The sequence below is a fragment of the Mus caroli genome, chromosome 13 (genome assembly GCF_900094665.2).
Source record: "Mus caroli chromosome 13, CAROLI_EIJ_v1.1, whole genome shotgun sequence".
NCBI classification, from domain to species: domain Eukaryota; kingdom Metazoa; phylum Chordata; class Mammalia; order Rodentia; family Muridae; genus Mus; species Mus caroli.
Window position 1 is genome coordinate 30,468,012 of NC_034582.1, and position 17,346 is coordinate 30,485,357.

Consider the following 17,346-nt stretch of genomic DNA (forward strand, 5'->3'; position numbering starts at 1 on the left):
GATCCAGGAACTCAGATCCAACCTAGAATAAATGTTTTCTTTGATCATTATCTTGTCCCAAGCCTATTTTTTTTTCTTTCAAGTATAATATGTGCTTGTAATTCATGAAGGCCCACTGTCCTCCTTTTGTAACGTATGCAGCCCTCACTACAAGGGAGGGGCCACATTCTATTCTCAATTCTAACTTTATCATAACTTAAGCCATCTTCTTAAATGTTTTACCAATTACCCTAGCTTCCTAAAAGTATTTAAGTCAAATCAGAAATTCTGTAAAAATAATTACTTCATCTTAACAATATTAGTCTATAAAAGTTCATCTTCCTATTGATCTGCAGGAAAATTGCCCAATACAGTGGCCTGTCACCCAAGAAGCTCATTTCCCCACTACAGTGCCTCCTGAATGGCATCTGCCATCCTGTGCTCTTATTAAAAACATAATGCTGCCAGGTGAGCAAGATGACTCTAGGTAACAGCTGTGGGGGAAAAAAACCTCAACAACAACAACAACAACAACAACAGCAAAAAACCCAATGCTGGTGAACTTAATAAGTATTCTAATTACAGCTGTCTTTGCTTTGTAAATGACCTGCCCAAGTCACTAGACTTAGAGTATCTTTACCTTTGCTTAAATTGTGCAAAGTATAATCTGGGGCACTAGCCTAAAAGAGATTTAAGGATGGCAGTGCATGTGCATATAAATTAGTAAAAGTCTGATGTTTGAGCCTGAATCTTCTTCAGGCACAAGCCACAGCTGGCTATATGCTTTTTTTTTTTCTTTTTAGTAGAAATATTTCTGTTTTAATTTCTAGGTGTGTAGAGTGATATCTCACTGGATAGACATATTATTTCTGTACCAGTGGTAGCCGGAGACACTGGCATTACGGCAAAATGAACAAGTTCAAGAGAAGTTTTGAAAGGTCTTGGAGTGTCAATTTTTCTGGAAGGAGGATTTCTAAAAGGACTGATCACTGGCCACTTAGGTGAGCTGCAGAAAGCCAGGACTAGCTCAATGAAATGTGAAATGGACATGGAAACACCAGGCCTTCAGAAAACTTCCAGTCTTGAAAAGCAATGGACCCAAAGTAGACGTTCATGTAGTAACTGAGCTCTGACTATGGGTGAGGTCCTAGGGAAGAGATGTTGCCTAGTCACACTGGATCTCAGGGAAGACTAGGAGGCAGACCTTGATGTACTAAGTTCTCTATTAATGTGAAGTCACTGTGGGGCAAAGGCCTGAGGGAAGCACAGAGCAGTGAGGAGAACAGAGAAAGGATCAGGTGAGGCAGCTTCTCTAGCCCAAGGCTGCCTGGTGTGATCTGAGGCTCAGGTAGGACTGGCCCCAGGGAAGCATTGTGAGTGGTGGGGCCAGGCTACTACAACTGCTGTGTTTATAAAAATGGCATCCAAGGTCTAGAAGGAACTTTGGTTGTCTTCTAGTCTATTGTTCATCCTTCCCCGCCCTGGAAACACCCCTAACTGGCCACTGGTGAATCATTTCCAAATACAGTAAGTAAACACCAACTGGGCTATTTCCATCTCGTGGGTCTGTACCTGTGGACCCAACCAACCACAGATCAAAAACACTTGTGAAATAGAAATCAAGCCTGTACTAAACATGTATATACTCTTTTCTGTTCATTAGTTCCCAACCAATACAATCTATAGAATATTTGTATGGGGGCATTGGATCAGGGTCTGGTGAAGGGGCTGGAGGTGCCATGTCGGGCCGGGAAGGTGGCAAAAAGAAGCCCCTGAAACAGCCCAAGAAGCAGGCCAAGGAGATGGACGAGGAAGATAAGGCTTTCAAGCAGAAACAAAAGGAGGAACAGAAGAAACTCGAGGAGCTAAAAGCCAAGGCCGCCGGGAAGGGCCCCCTGGCCACAGGTGGAATTAAGAAATCTGGCAAAAAGTAAGCTGTTCCTCACATCTGGGGTGATGGTGACCCTCCTCTTCCATTCCTATTTAAACATCTGGATTCCCTGCCATAGCATCTTTGCCACCTACAGNTAGAATGAAGTGTTATCCTGTAACCTGTCAAACATCTGGATTCCCTGTCATAACATCTTTGCCATGTAATAGCTAGAATGAAATGTTATCCTGAAGCCTGTTGTACATTGTAATAAACTTTTGTAAAAAAAAAAATGAATAAAGTAAATAATGCAATGGCAAAAAAAAAAAAAGAATATTTGTATGGTATATCTCTCTTATACCATATATACCATATATACATTTAATATCACGCGCGCGCACACACACACACACACACACACACACACACACAGTGTTATAAGTAATGCATGGACTATTTAAAGTATATAGGATGCTATGGGTAGGTTCCACTAAAATCCCTGACATTTTCTTCATTGATACTGAACTAAGAAATAAAAAAGAGTCTTCCTCTTGGAGCAGTTTTGAGCAAGAGTCAGGCCAAATTTGAATTATCCACCTTTTTGCCTATGCTTTTCTTCTGTATGTCACCTGTGGTCTATAGGCTATTGTCTGCCTGGGGTGTGTGTGTGTGTGTGTGTGTGTGTGTGTGTGTGTAGGTGTGTAGTGTCTGTCTGTTCCTATTGCCTGTGACAAAGGGCTTTGCTCTGTACTTACTGTATAGAACATGAAACATGGTATGGAAAAGGAATGAGGATTTTTTTTTCTCAAAATCTTTAACAGATTTTACAAGGTAAGAATTACTTTACTAACTTACTAATTTTACTTACTAACCCCAGATGACCCACAATAGTACTTAAAACCTCTTCCTCTAGTATGTCTCCAATATTAATAGGATATTTGTATTTTTCTTTTTGTTTTTTAAGGTTGCTTAAAACTTGTTGGCTGCTTTCAACAAATAATTACCCCAACGCACGTGCGTGCTTACACACACACACACACACACACACACACACACACACACACACACACAGAAGCACGTGCGCATGGTAGCTTAGTTACTTCTGGGTCAGAGTCATTAATTTAAAATTAAAGCTATGCACATGGGAAGTCCAAAGGTGTTGTAAGGGTGGGTATATTGTTTTCTTAAAGGCAGGTTAAACTTAAGCAGGCAGATTACACGGTATCGAGTGTATAGTTTAAAATGATCCAAGGCATATTATTGACTTGGTTTCAAGGTCTGGCAAAAAGTCCTGTTATTGAAAGCAAGAGGCATTTTTTTTTTTTTTAAGCTACTTCATAAGTCCCTTTAGAGGATTTGGTAAACATGTCTTGATACCTACGGGGGCTTCTGAATCTGACATCCTGGGGAATCTCGAGGGACAGTCTTTTACTAAGAGTTCTTGAGGCACAGGTAAGAGTTGGGGACAAGGAACTTTGGTGTATCCAAAGTTTGAGTGGAGCCCTGAGAACACACAGGAGCCTTCAAACTATCCTTCAGGAACACCAAGGAAAGGCAGCCTGGAGGGTTGGCGCTGGGCAACTGCGCATGGATCTGACAAGTACTTCTTTGTCTGTCCTTACACCCATTCCTGCCCACATACTTAGTTGTCAATGGGCTCTAAAATCAGTTCCATGATTGGGTGTACTTACTTTTGACCTGTTGTGCTGCTTCGACGGATTTGAAGCCAAGACGAAAATCCCCACACTCTTCACCAGAAAAGCACAAAAGGGGAGTCGTCTCCCCTCCCCCAGCCCTCACCAAACCAATGGTCAGAAGTCACGGAGTCCTTCTGCTGCCACCTGGTGACATCACATAGCAACTACATGGTGTAGGGGAAAGTTTTAACATCAGGAAACAAAGTCTGCAATTCTCTTCTAAGGCTCTAGTTTTACTAAAATTAAAGATCATTAACATCATAAAAAACTTAAAAGATCTGCCTTTTAATGACTTTGTCTTTTCTTTCAAACCTCTAAAAACTATATAACAGGAGATAAGGCAAAAAGAGGGAAAAGGTCTAAATGGGGGTTGGATGGGTGGGAAGGGCAGATAAATAATACTAAAGATCTTTGAAAAAGCCATGTGGAAGTCTAGTATTTGGTAAGCATCCTAAATACTGATCTGCATATGTCCCTATACTTAAAAGTTTAATTGGTGTTGCCTTACATAGAGGATAATGCTTCTCTTGAGGGCCACAGATTTCCAAACCAGGTGTGGGACAGTACCTATGGATCTGACCAAGAAGGAGGTGTCCTGGGCACCTCCAGAACATAGCAGGTTTCTGCCGGAGACTGCACTTGATTTATCTCTGAGTCCACTGAGTATCAATACCAGGCTGCAACAATAGGTGCTTAGTAAATTCCTAGGAATGTGTTCCTAGACCATACAGGGCTGACACACTGTATGGTCTCTTTTAGGGGTGCCACAGATGGTTTGGGTTTTGATTGAACTTTTTTGGTGAGATCTCTCCCTGCCATTCTTCCAAAACTGTAGCATTGTTTGAAGCCCGTGTCTTGCAGACTGGGGTTGGTACAGGAAGTAGGGAAGGCTATGAGAGAACCACACACTGTCAGGCTGTTGCTGTCTGCTTTTCTCCGTCTTTCCTTCTGTACCACAGATGGCAGGTTCCAGAAACTGCTGGAATTAATTAACTGATGGAAATAGGTGCAGCTCTTAAGGACAAGTGTCTGAACAAAATTGATGAAAAAGAACATGAACATGTTGGTCAGGGATCTCGAGAAAAATAGAACCAACTGAAGAGAGATGGGAGAGAGAGATTAAACATTACTTATTTTCTCATACAATATATTTTGATTATATTCTTTTCCTTTCCCTGACTGCTCCCATATCCTTCCCACCTTGCTACCCATACAGCTTCATAGTCTTTTCTTTTTTGTAAAGAAAAAAAAAGAAAAATCCAACAAAAATGAAGATAAAAACAGACAAACCAACAACACCCCCCAAATAGTAAGACCAAAATAAAAACACACACACACAAACAAACCCCAGCAAGTCTATTTTGTGTTAGCCAGCTACTTTTGGGCTTGGGACCTGCCCTGGTATGTGATTGATATGCCCAGTGATGCTCCACTGAAAAAAACTGATTTTGCCTTATTCAGCAGTTACAATTGCAAATAGCTTCTTGGTTAGGGGTGGGGTTTTGTGTTGCCACTTCCCCTTCTCAGTGCTGACATTTTATCTGGTTCAAATCTGTGCAGGTTTTGGCATGTTGCCCCAATTTCTGTTCCTTCCTGTGTACATCAATGCTGTTGCATCTGAAAGATGCAGTTTTTGGAGTCATCTGTCACCTCTGACTCTTACAATCTTTCTGTCTCCTCTTCACTTAGATCAGTGGTTTTAACCTATGGGTCCCGACCCCTTCAGGAGTTGCCTATCAGATATCCTGCTTATCAGATATTTACGTTACGATCTATAACAGTAGCAAAATTAACTATGAAGTAGGGACAAAATAATTGTAAGCGTGGGGGGGGGTCACCACAACATGAGAAACTATATTAAAAGTTTGCAGCATTATGACAGTTGAGAACCACTGTATTAGACCCTTGAACCTTGAGGGGAAGAGTTTAATAAAGACATCCCATTTGGGACTGGGTGCTCCAAAGTACCTTATTATCAGCCCATTGTGCATTGGTGGGTCTCTATTAATTACCATTTTTTTGATACGTGTTGAATGATGCTCTGATCTCTGAGATTTTGTTTGGCATCCTGAGTTTTTCATTTGGAATTTTATGTCAGTTTGGACTTTTTTTTAGTGACTTTATGTCTTTATTTAATGCTACTTTCAGGTCTTGAATCGTTTCCACTGTCTTACTCAACTGTTTGTGGTTTAATGGTTTCCACCAAGACATCTCTTCATATCATCTTGAAGGTCTTTTGAACATACTCCTAATTATTATTTTTGAACACTCTTGGGGTCTAATGCAATAGGTTGTCTGGTTTCTGGAGGAGGCATATTGTCTTGGTTGTTCATGTTTGTGTGTTTCTGGAGTTATGATGTTATAAGCATTTCTTGGTGTAGATACTTGGTCTTATCTTTGCTGGGTGAGTGTTCTGATCTTTGTGGCTGCTGCCCACTCTGTCCTGGCCAAGTGTGGCAGCTGTGGAGTCCCTGTTGCTGTTCTGCAGATTGTTCACAAAGGAAAGGGCTAGAAGGAATAGCTGAGAGGCGTAGGTAGCAGGGAATAACTAAGGGGACCCTGGGTCCACACCAAGAGGCTGAGTCTTACCTGAGTCCCAGCCTCAGTATGGCAGCTAAGCTAGGAGTCTCTGGTAGAGAGAGTTCTCCAGCTCCACAGAATCACAAAGAACTATAAGCAAAGGCTGAAAGGGGCCACCAGGAAAAACTAGGGGAAATTTCTGAGATAGATTTTGTTTTATTAAGCAATTAGCTACCTGTTAGAGGATTTTCAAGTGTAAAGTTCAAACGAGCCCTGGAGGCTGAAGACCTCAGGAATTTCAGTTTGAATTTAAGGTGGGCTTATGGCAGAGTTTTTTCTGACCCAGGGGACCTGCCTCTGTCTTGGCTTTAATAGTTCTTTCAACTGATTAACTGAGGTTCACTCCCATTATTTACTTTCCTGGGAGTCGATGAATCTAAATTAGTGTTCACCTCATTAAAAACAACTCCACAGGGACATCCAGCATCGTGTTTGACCTAATGTTTGGATACCGTAGGCCAGTCAAGTTGACACATAAAATTAACCATCCCAGCAAGGTATGTAGGAGGGAAGCACCTAGGAGGTCTGTTTTTATAGCTGTCATGGAAATGTGGGCTTCTTGTTAGACAGGAGCAGATCATCCGTACTCAGAGCCTGAGCTCTCTTCCTGCAGCCCAGCAACTGGGAGGGCTTTGTTTCATAGCTGACATCTTTGTTTTATTGTCACTAGTTGCAAACTATTCTCCATTAGTTTATGCTCAGCAATGTAACATACATATATATATATATATATACATATTTATATGTATATATATACATATACACACACATATATACACACACACATATATATATATACACGCACATACACACACATTTACACAGATATGTTTATGTTTAAATATAAATATACTTATTTGATAAGAATAAATTAAATAAAATTGTAGAGGATTTTTTTTTAAATCTCATATGTGGTGGTTTAAATGTGCTTGGCCTAGAGAGTGGCACCATTAGGAGGTGCGGCCTTGTTGGAACATTTCTATAAGAGTTGAAATGTTCAGTTTGGGAATTCCAAGAAAATGACCTCAGGATTATAATAATAATTAAAATCCAACTTTACTTTCTGTCCAGTGCTAACTTCAGGTCAGATATTAAAAGGGGAAGTTTACATAAGTAAGCACACACCTACATTTGTGCAGCAGCATTTTTATCTCCCTATACTGTATATCTTTGTTCATTTGCTTATACTAGACAGTGACTTTTTAACAAGGGGAATTGCCATGAAGTGTTTATAATGAATAAGAAAGACCTGGTGCTGCCAGACTCAACAGGTCCCAAACTGAGCTCACTTTTTACCCCAGCTCATCTTTGCTCCAACCCCGCATATGCTTTGTCATCAAGGTATACATCTTTTGATGGCCTTAGGAAGCCCCTTTTCTCCTATTTCCCATAGCAAGCCATAGTTCTTCGAAGAAACCACATTTATACCAAAGGTTCTGCAGGTTAACTGGCCAGGAAATCAGAATTATGAGCAGATGGAAAATTGCATATGGGCCAGATATCTTCATCTCTCTTTAGCCCTCTTAATGGTCGTTTGCTACCACCAACCTATGAATCAGACCTAACATCTTTGTGATGTCAAGTAAAACTTTTGGGCTGTATTGTAAATTTAGCAGACCATTAGCTTCCACCAAACCCAAGTTAAGAACGCCACAAGATGGCACCTGAAACCTACAGAAGAAATCCCTGATATTCTGTTATAACCACACCTACCTGATGTGCCCGCCACGGCATCTATTATGTACATTGACTAACAACTTTCCTTTGTTCCAGGTCTACAAATGTTCAAGTTTTCTCCCTTAGTGGAGCATACCATCCAGGGCAACCTGAATCAGGGTGCCCACGCTATAGCCATTTTGGCTCAGGATAAACCATTTCTTATTCCTGTTAGAGGACAAGCTATGTTTTCCACTGATACCGTGTTTAGCCATCAAATCCTAGGGTTCCTCCTTCAGTAGTTTTTGCCACTTACCCAAGCTCCTTATCACTCATGCCCAGGGTCCACAGTAACTCTGAACGAGGTCTGTCTACCTCCTAGCCAACGCTGATTCTGCCAGGCTATCCTTGAGAAATGTACATTTCATCAAGTTTCTTCCTGTCACCAACCTCTCAGTGGTCCCTCAGGCTGTTTGGATAAAGCACACACTTCAGTGTGGCCCAGAAAGTGCCTTGCAGCTGGTTCTTGTCTATTCCCCTTAATCTTGTCCCCATTCACATTGGCCCTTTGCTGTTGTCATACAATCAACCTGCTTTCTATAAAGCCACAGAGCTCTCACCTCCCCTCACTTACCTGGTTTCTGTGTTGCCAGATGTTCCTTAGTCTGCAGTCACCAGCTGCTGCTCCTTATTCTTCAGAGCCCGTGTTCTTTCCAACCTCTGGGTGCTGAGGCTGTGATTATGTCAGCTGTAGGCTCTGCTCTCCACTGCCCCAGGAGGACGGGCATGGCTCTGCATAGGTTCCTGGGTTCTTCAGAGGTGGGCCCTTCAGAGGTGCTCATTGTGGAGGGGATTTGGCCTTATGAATGAATTAATGTCGTTTTTCTCAAGGCAATGGCTATCTTGGGAGTTTTACTCCTTCTTCCTGCTTCTACCTACTACCTAGCTGCCGTTGTCCTGACATATGAAGCCTTCCATTATATTCCTTATGTTTTACATCTCCAGGGCCTCACCAAAAGCTGAGCATCTTCTGTCACCACCAACATGAATTTCTAGATCCGTGACCCCGAGCGAACCTCTTTTCATTATAGATCACCCATTTACCATTTCTCCGGCATGGTAACAGAAACTGGAGTAAAACAGTCAGATTCCTCTATTTAGAATATAAAAATCCCAATTAACCCACCTTCCCCCCTCTGTAGCAAAGCTTCTTGAAGGCTCTCAACAACCTATCTTGAGAGATAGCTCTTCACCTTCATTCCCGAGGGCAGAGAGCATGAACTGCTTTCCTCCACTTGGGTCTCGGGCTTCTCTGCAGTCCAAGTATGTCAATAGCCTGAGGCTGGATGCCTGGCAGTGTCTTTGTCTTATGACTGTCATGTGATAGACACCTGCTACCTCTGTTCCCTGAAAATAAACTGAGGGCTTGGGAAGGACTGTATAGAAATCAGAAAAATATATATTTTTAGGACACAAATAAAAAATTTCAATGAATACCTTAAAATCTATAAAAATTCTCGACCTCAAACAACATAAATAGAATACATTTTCCCCCTTTTGAAGGCTCTTAATATTGCTGGATGTTCTGAGCAGACAGGGAATGTCACCCTTGAACATCATCAAGAGGCCCCTGGAGCTAGCTGCCTTATGGTTGCTGGAGTGTGGTCTTTTCCCTTTTGCTGCAGTACCAACATTTCATGTATATGTTTCCTCAGTGCATTGTTAAAGAAATACCTGCTGAGGGCTTGCCACTTGGCAGCCCCTGGGCCGAGCACTAGCAAGTACACCACAGTTACATTCTAAAGGACACCCATCTGGGAAGTGGAGGTGTACCAATGAGAAATGATTTGAGGAGAGATGTGTGTGCTGGAGGCTCAGATCACCTGCAGGGTTCCTGATCTACACAGGAGCAGAGAACTTTTGTTTATTTATGTATACCCTTGATAGAAAAATGGACACTTTCCAGATGAAGAGGAAGGATGTATGTGAGGTCTGTGTGTCTATGTGTGTGTGTGTGTGTGTAGTATATATGTACTGTGTGTAGTGTGTATATGTTTCAAGTATGTGAGTGTGTAAGTATGCATAGTATGTGTGTGTAGTGTATGTGCATGAGTCTGTTGGGTATACTGTTCCATCATTCTTGGCCTTGTTCCCTTGAGATTGGGTTTTTCAACCTAGAGTCCAGTATTTTGACTAATTATCTAGAACAAATGATCCTCTTGTCTCTGTCCCCCACCCCTACTACTCTCTTACAATTTTGTTTGTGTGGCCAAACCCAGACCTTTAAAAAGCAAAACCAAAACCAACTCTGTGGGGCAGGAGAGCCATGGGACAGGGAATAGGGTGAGGGTGAGGGGTGGAGGGGTCAGGAGGTGGGGGATGGAGGAGGTGGGGGTTGGGAGAGATGGAGGGCATGGGAGAGCAGACTAGAGCAAGAGTGGGGTTGATGCATGTCTTGAAATACATCAGCAGGCCCTGCTGCCCCAGGCCTGCATGCTCTGGTACACAGCCCTGTGCCCCCACCTCTGTATACTCTGGAGGAGGTTATAAACACCCTCTATCCTGTAGCCAGGTTAAACTTCCTCTCATAAGATCACATCAGGATAGCACCCAGAGTTCCTCCTTATGCAAAAGATGCATCCCCAGTGCCCTTACTCTGAAAGCTCCTATCCATTCCCAAAAGGTATAAGTAGCCTTCAGTCACATGACTAAATGAGCTATCTCACTGAAGCCTCTCCTAAGAGTCTGACATTACACTCATGGCCACCTGAGACCTCTGTCGCTCCTTGCAGTTCCTGCCTTGCTTTTCCTCTCAGGATTTGCTGGTCTCAATTTTAGGTGATTGCACCAGGATGGGCAGGGAAGCAGAGCCAGAATGACATACACCCCCTCTCCCCACCCCCGACACACACACACACACACACACACACACACACACACACACACACACGATACAAACTCAGTTCCTTGTGCGTACACAGTAAGATCTCTTACTCACTGAGCCCCAAGAAAGAATTTTCTGAGCCTGCTTGGGTATTTGTGTAGTGGGATAGACACCTGTACCTTTCGTCCTCCCTACCATGGCAGCTCCTCTGTTCTCATTCAGGAGAGTTCTTCCTTGCACATTATAAGTGACTAGCCTTGTGGGTAGCTGGTATGGCCACAGGTGACTCCTGTTCAAGAGGACATACTAGCACACTGAGTCTATAAAAGCAGTCTCCAGAGTGCTCTGAATTACCAGTGAATGGACCTTTGTGGAGGTCAGAACAGAAGGATGCAAGATTCAAGGTATGGACTCCATGTCTCTTGCCTTGTGGCAGAAGTTCCATCACAGGGAAGGAGAGGGTAGAGCCTTCAGCAGGGAGGGGGGAGGGGAGGGGGAGAGAGAATCCTGGGGAAACATGCATTCTTATTCCTTGTGTCACTAACTCTCAAGAACATCCCTGTTTGTCTAGACTAGCCTTTCATGTATCAGTCTGTTCTCTGCTTTATAATGAAATACCACAGGCTGCATGACTTATAAAGGGAGAGCTTCATTTAACTTAGGGTTTTGGAGGTAGTGGCAGTGATTGTGGAGAGGGCTTTCCTGGCTCTGTCACAGCACGGTGAATGACATCATGGCAGGCAGCACATGGGAAGAAGAGATCATGGAGTGATACAGGGGACCAGAGCTGACTCCCAAGAGGACTATGGTAATCCCAAGAGCAAAATGCCAATGACCCAATATCCTCCCATCAAACCCCAGCTCTCAGATCTCCACCCTGAGTACTGGGAGTCCAACAAATAAGCCATCAGGGGAACAAACCACACCCCAAACATAACAGATGGCATGGTTAATGACTGTACTTTCTAATACTTTCCAAATTATTTTATGAGTAATTGAGGATGAATACTGTCTTCCTAGGAAAGAGCCCAAGCTGTTCTCTGTGGGGCTTTTGTCATATGTATAACTAAATATATGTGATGGTAACCACAGTACCCTAAACTCTGGCCAGATCATGGAACCAAGAGTTCACAAACACTGGAAGGTACATATTGCTTGCATTTTGTCTAGGCCCACAGTTACTTGGCAACAGCCAGGGGCTGCTTGCCCCCTCTGCTCTCTCTTGCTTTCTTGCTCTCCAGCTCTGTGCTCTTGTCCTGCTCCTCCTCTCTCTCCATTCCCCTCCCCCTCTCTTTCCACATGATCATGGCTAGCCTCTACTCCTCTACTCTCTCTGCCTTTCTCTGTCTCTACTGCTCTCTCAACTCCCCTCCCCATGCCTTGAATAAGTTCTATACTACATGCCAATTGTCATCATGTGTGGCTGGTCCCTCAGGGGGAAGGGATGCCTCAGCATGAGCCAGCTGAGACATCCCCTTCCCCTACACCTTACCACACCTCCACCAAACATATCCCTTCTCTCTTTATTTTTATAAAACACAACACACATTCTTGCTCATAAACTGTTCTGCATGGAGGAGGCTGGCATTAAGGGCTAGTTGGCTATAATACGTTAGATGTCCAGATAGATTCACAAATTTGAAATGTCAGAGTGTATTGAAAATATGAAGATTAGCAGTGGCAGCAGTAAGTATGGATGCCAGATTTCTTGCAGCCATCAGAGGCTGGCAGTCACCATGCATAGACACCTGTGCCTCTTATACCATGTACTGACTGCCACCAGGCTGCCTCCCTCCACCTTCCCTTATTTCTTCTTGAGCTCTGTCACCTCTAATATCAGATTACCCCTTGCCTGGGCTCATCACATCTCCCTCAACCAGATGAGCGCTGTTTACTTCAGCATCTCTTTTGCAGCCCATCTCTGCTGGTGTTTTCCTGGTACATGGTCACTCCCTGGAGGCTGTTCTGCCCTGTTATGTCCACGCTAGAAACCTGACTGTGGCTCTGAGCTGCAAGGAGAGGCAAGCTAAGTGACTACATATGTGCTAGCCAGATTCACACTGATTTTTAAGTGAATTCTTTCCGACTTTTAGAATAGTAGAGACCCAGTGTGATCTGGCACATGGGATGTTAATGGAATCCATAAAACTCAAAAAGCAAAAAATAGCTCAAAGAAAGAAACATCTAAGGCTGTCATCTCTGTGGGGACCATGTGACCATGCAGGATGAAGGGCTCTGGGGCTGCTGGGGACAAGTCCTAATGTAATAGTCATAAGATCCTGTGGTCTGGGAAAACTTAGACTAATACCAGTCTTTGTTCTGATAACCCCCTGGCATCTCTGTGAACATCTGCCCCAGCACCAGAGCTCAGCTGTGTCCCAGCACGGATAAAGGAATCGCCCTCACTTTTCAGTGACAGGAATCAAGGTCAACACCCATGTTGACTCTATTTGTTCTTCAACTTTGCTCTCCCACTCCAAACCACACAAGGCCACTAAAAGGGCCAGGGAAACAGCTGGCCCCTTTTGACACCTGCATTTCAAAGTGCCGAATTCAACATGCTTTCTGTGGTTAGATTTACACATATGGATAGTTACCATGGATGCTTTTGTTTCTTGTTTAGCTCTTATGAGAAACACAAACTGGTTTCTTACTGCTTAGAAGGGTTCTCAGGGAACGAGCCTTAAATTGACAAATAAGGTATGGCGGCTCGGCTGGGCCAGCGGCATTCTTTCTCATTTCCTGATTCAAAGTACATATTCGTTCCTCTCTGACTGTAGGTCTTTCATTAGTCCACATTTGTCTTACAAAAAAAAAAAGAGAAAAGTTGAAGGAGAGATCAGAGACAAGTATTTTTGATGACAGCCTTTAAACAAAGCCAGTTCTCTTTTGGGAGAGAAAGGAGCCCTGGGAAGAGATGGTGCTGGAATGTGGAGGGGAGGGAACAGCTGGAGGGAACCGGAAGGAGATGCTGGAGGGCACCGGAAGGACATGAAATGAACAGATGCTTGGTTCTGGGATTGGAAAGTCTGTATCACGTGCCAGAAACGAAGTCAACAAAACTTATTCCTCGGGTCTCTGCAGAAGCCGAGGAGGGCGGTACTTTGTACAGGACATGAACCACATCTTCACCCGGGGTCTGCAGCCCGAATCAGGAGATGAATTGGTCTCCATGTGGGTCAGGCCACAGCAATTCAGTTCATTTTGTAGTAGTCAAATTAGAATCAATGGCTGAGTGACAAAGTCCCTTCTGTCTTCTTGGGAAAGTGGCAATGTTCCAAGCAAGCCTTGATAGACCTGATCCTTGACAGGGAAGACAAGGGGTGTATTTCAAAATAAATCATTAATACACTGGTGATCTTTTGTCATGATAAGATTGTAATTTAGAAGAGATAGAGGGTAGACCAACCAGAGGTGAGATATTTCACTATTGGGAGCTAAAAAAAAAAAAAAAAATCCAAGGATTCTGGGAAGTTGCCCTCTTTCTAGACCATAATCTAATAACTCCCTGGGTTTATGTGTCAAGAGCATCAGGTTACTAGATGGACCCCTCAGGCACCAAGAAAATGGAAAAGTTGTGGGTTCACTGCCCCTGCCCCAACCTTGGCGACCAGAAGTCTTAACCTATAACCCTAATGGGTTGTATAAACAACTAATGGATGTGTCTAAACAACACCGGAGTAGAGAAGGACATTACAGAAGGCATTGGTGGACACCTGGGATCCCCAAATCCTTGGACCAATCGCTAACACAATTCACTGAATCTACATGGAGGGTGCTGTGATCCCCAGGGTAAAAAATTCTATGTTTATTATCCCAATATTTACCTCCACCTCAACCCTATGAGGAGTCCCTGCTCTTTGCTTATTGGCCCCAGTCAATTATTTCAAAGCCTCAATCCATAAATATGTTAGCAAATTAGTTTTGGGTATATGTTCTTTGGCAAATTTAGTTATTTGGCCATTAGTTCTTAAAAAAATCAAATTCTGGAGGAATGAAAGTCCTTCAGGGCTGGAAACCTGCCCTCGGCGCTGGGTCTTTTCTGGAAGATAGCCCATCATCCATTGTGAGGTGTGAGGGTGTGTGGGGAGTGGGGGAGACAAAAGTTGATTTTGTTAGTGTAAAGGTTGCTCAGTATGAATAGTACTTAGGGTTTTTGTTGTTGTTTGTTTGGCTTTTTTTGTTTTTGTTTGTTTTGTTTTGTTTTTTAAGGCAGGATTTCTCTGTGTAGCCCTGGCTGTCCTGGAACTCCCTTTGTAGACCAGTCTGTCCTCAAACTCAGAGATCTGCCTCCTAAGAGCTGTGGCTTCAGACAAATTATCACCTTTGGTTTAACATCAGGGGTGGGGTGGGTGGGGTGGGGTGGGGTGGGGTAGGGGGTGATTAGGTAAAGGATTTATTGCTATTGCTCCTTTCTCTGCTTCATAGCCAGAAGCTTCTCTGGCTAGGCTGGTTAACTCTTTGTGAACCAGAAAGGATGGAAAGGAAAAGAATTAAAATCTTTTTCACAGGCAAATATGCACAGACACATAAACATTCATACACACAATTATGTTTTTGTTTACATTCTCATATACATATTAACACATTCTCATTTTTGCTGGGCCCAACCACCTGTCTCATACAACTCCACAAGTATTCACACATGTTTGCAAACATATACATATACCTACCTACCTACATACATATAAATAGACATGTACATTTGGATGGATGGATGGATGGATGGATGGATGGATGGATGGATGGATGGAGATAGATCAATGGGGCAGAGCTCCCCAAGCCACCACAGCACAGCACACCACAGCACATCACAGAACTGCACAGCACAGCACAGCACAGCACAGCACAGCACAGCACAGCACAGCACAGCATACCACAGCTCACCACAGCACAGCACACCACACCACACCACACCACAGCATACCACAGAACTGCACAGCACAGCATAGCACAGCACAGCACAGCACAGCACAGCACAGCACAGCACAGCACACAATAGAACTGCACAGCACAGCACAGCTCACCACAGCACAGCACAACACAGCACAGCACACAATAGAACTGCACAGCACAGCACAGCACAGTACAGCACAGCACAGCACAGCACACCACCTTTCTTTTTTCTGACCTTTGTATAGACAATAATTTTTAGAAAATTACTTCATAGATAAAATGTCACACAAAATGGGAGTTATAAAAGGATGTTGATATTAAGTTCAAAGCACTGTTTCATTCTATATGCTCATTATAAGTTCAAGGCAACAGTTGCTCATGGCCTTGCCTTATCATAGTGCATACCTGTGGCTTCATTCTTGGGCATGAATTCTTTTCCTTGAACACAAATTTGTCCCAAGCCTATTTCTCTGTTTAGTGTAATTATGAAATCTCATTGTATTTATTATGCAGCTTTTACTCACTATTGTAAAGAGTGGGCACATTCTATTCTTGATTCTAACTTTATTTCATCTTTCTAGCAAAACAACTAAAAACATCTCTTAAAACTTTGATTTAAATCAAACCAGGAATTCTATAAAATCACCAATTTATCGAAACAGCATTAATTCATGAAAGTTCATCTTTATGTTGATCTGTAGGAAATCTGCTCAAAGATATTAGCTAATACCTAGGGATTATTATATTAATTTAATAATGATAGGAAATGCATATCAGCTGCAAGAAGCAGTACTGAGATGAAGTCTCTTTGGGACCTTGCCTCATAGAGCTCACCCATTGTAGACCATGTCAAACAAAACAAAACAAAACAAACAAAAAACAGTGGGTTCCCTCCAGGAAGGTTACCTGCTAGCCTTAGCCTATCCTAGATGGCTCCTGACACTTCAAAGCCTGCTTTGCAGTGTGGGAATTTAAAAAGGCAGACAAGGCCCTCTGAGCTTCTGGGTGACTTGGGGCTTGGTGTGCTATACTGAAGTTAGGCAGAACCTTCCTATGGTTTCTATGTCCTTCCATTCTCTGCAGTTGTCAGGCAAGGCTAGATGGGAACAGAAGTCGGTGTCACAGCCAACATATGTTGGGAAGAGGCGGTTTGGGGATGCTGCATGGAGCACGGGTATCAAAGGCAAGAAGAGAGAGAACTGCTTTGAACGGCCAATAGGACATCAGACTGAGAGCTGTCTTGATGTCTGTGACTGAGTCACCTGTGTCTTTGTTCATAACCAAATATTTCTGCCCCTTTGTTTGGTGAGACCATCACTATGAGAACCTGTTTGGTGCCCAAATCTCACTCACCCAAGAGAAAAGTTTCCTCTGATCAGATAGGCACTACCAGGCTTGTCCTGGGCTCTCAGGTGGCTCTTGGCATCCATCAGTTCCCTGCAGTGGGCCTTGGATTTTTTTTAAAGTGATTTCTGTTCATGTGGCCACAGCTGCTGTCTCCTTTTGCACGTCGGTTCCATTCTTTCTGCTTGTGTTTTCGTTATGATCATTTTCTTTGTAGGCATGTGCTTTCTGACCAAGGATAGGCTTCTTCTCTAGCATCTCAATGGGGCTTGAAAGATGCGAAGTGTAAAGGTTCTTCAGGGTGGTTGGTGATCTGGGGATGGGAACCAGCAGATGGTTTACCCGGCCCCCAGCTGGGAGAAGAAGCTGGTTCTCACCTTTCTTTCCTTTTTCCTTTTCCTTTTCCTTTTCCTTTTCCTTTTCCTTTTCCTTTTCCTTTT

The 17,346-nt window shown here is 43.3% G+C and overlaps 1 protein-coding gene across 1 annotated transcript; it reads left to right on the forward strand.

Annotated features, from left to right (window-relative positions):
• Nucleotides 1-1,685: 1,685 nt before the first annotated feature.
• Nucleotides 1,686-2,142, forward strand: LOC110308563 (translation machinery-associated protein 7). Its single transcript, XM_021180992.2, has one exon. It carries the CDS (start codon nucleotides 1,719-1,721, stop codon nucleotides 1,911-1,913), a length of 195 nt encoding a protein of 64 aa, XP_021036651.1. The 5' UTR covers nucleotides 1,686-1,718; the 3' UTR covers nucleotides 1,914-2,142.
• Nucleotides 2,143-17,346: the final 15,204 nt, after the last annotated feature.

What these genes read in the sequence shown, in the direction of transcription:
- LOC110308563 (XM_021180992.2), top strand. Translation starts at nt 1,719, where the DNA reads ATGTCGGGCCGGGAAGGTGGCAAAAAGAAGCCCCTGAAACAGCCCAAG.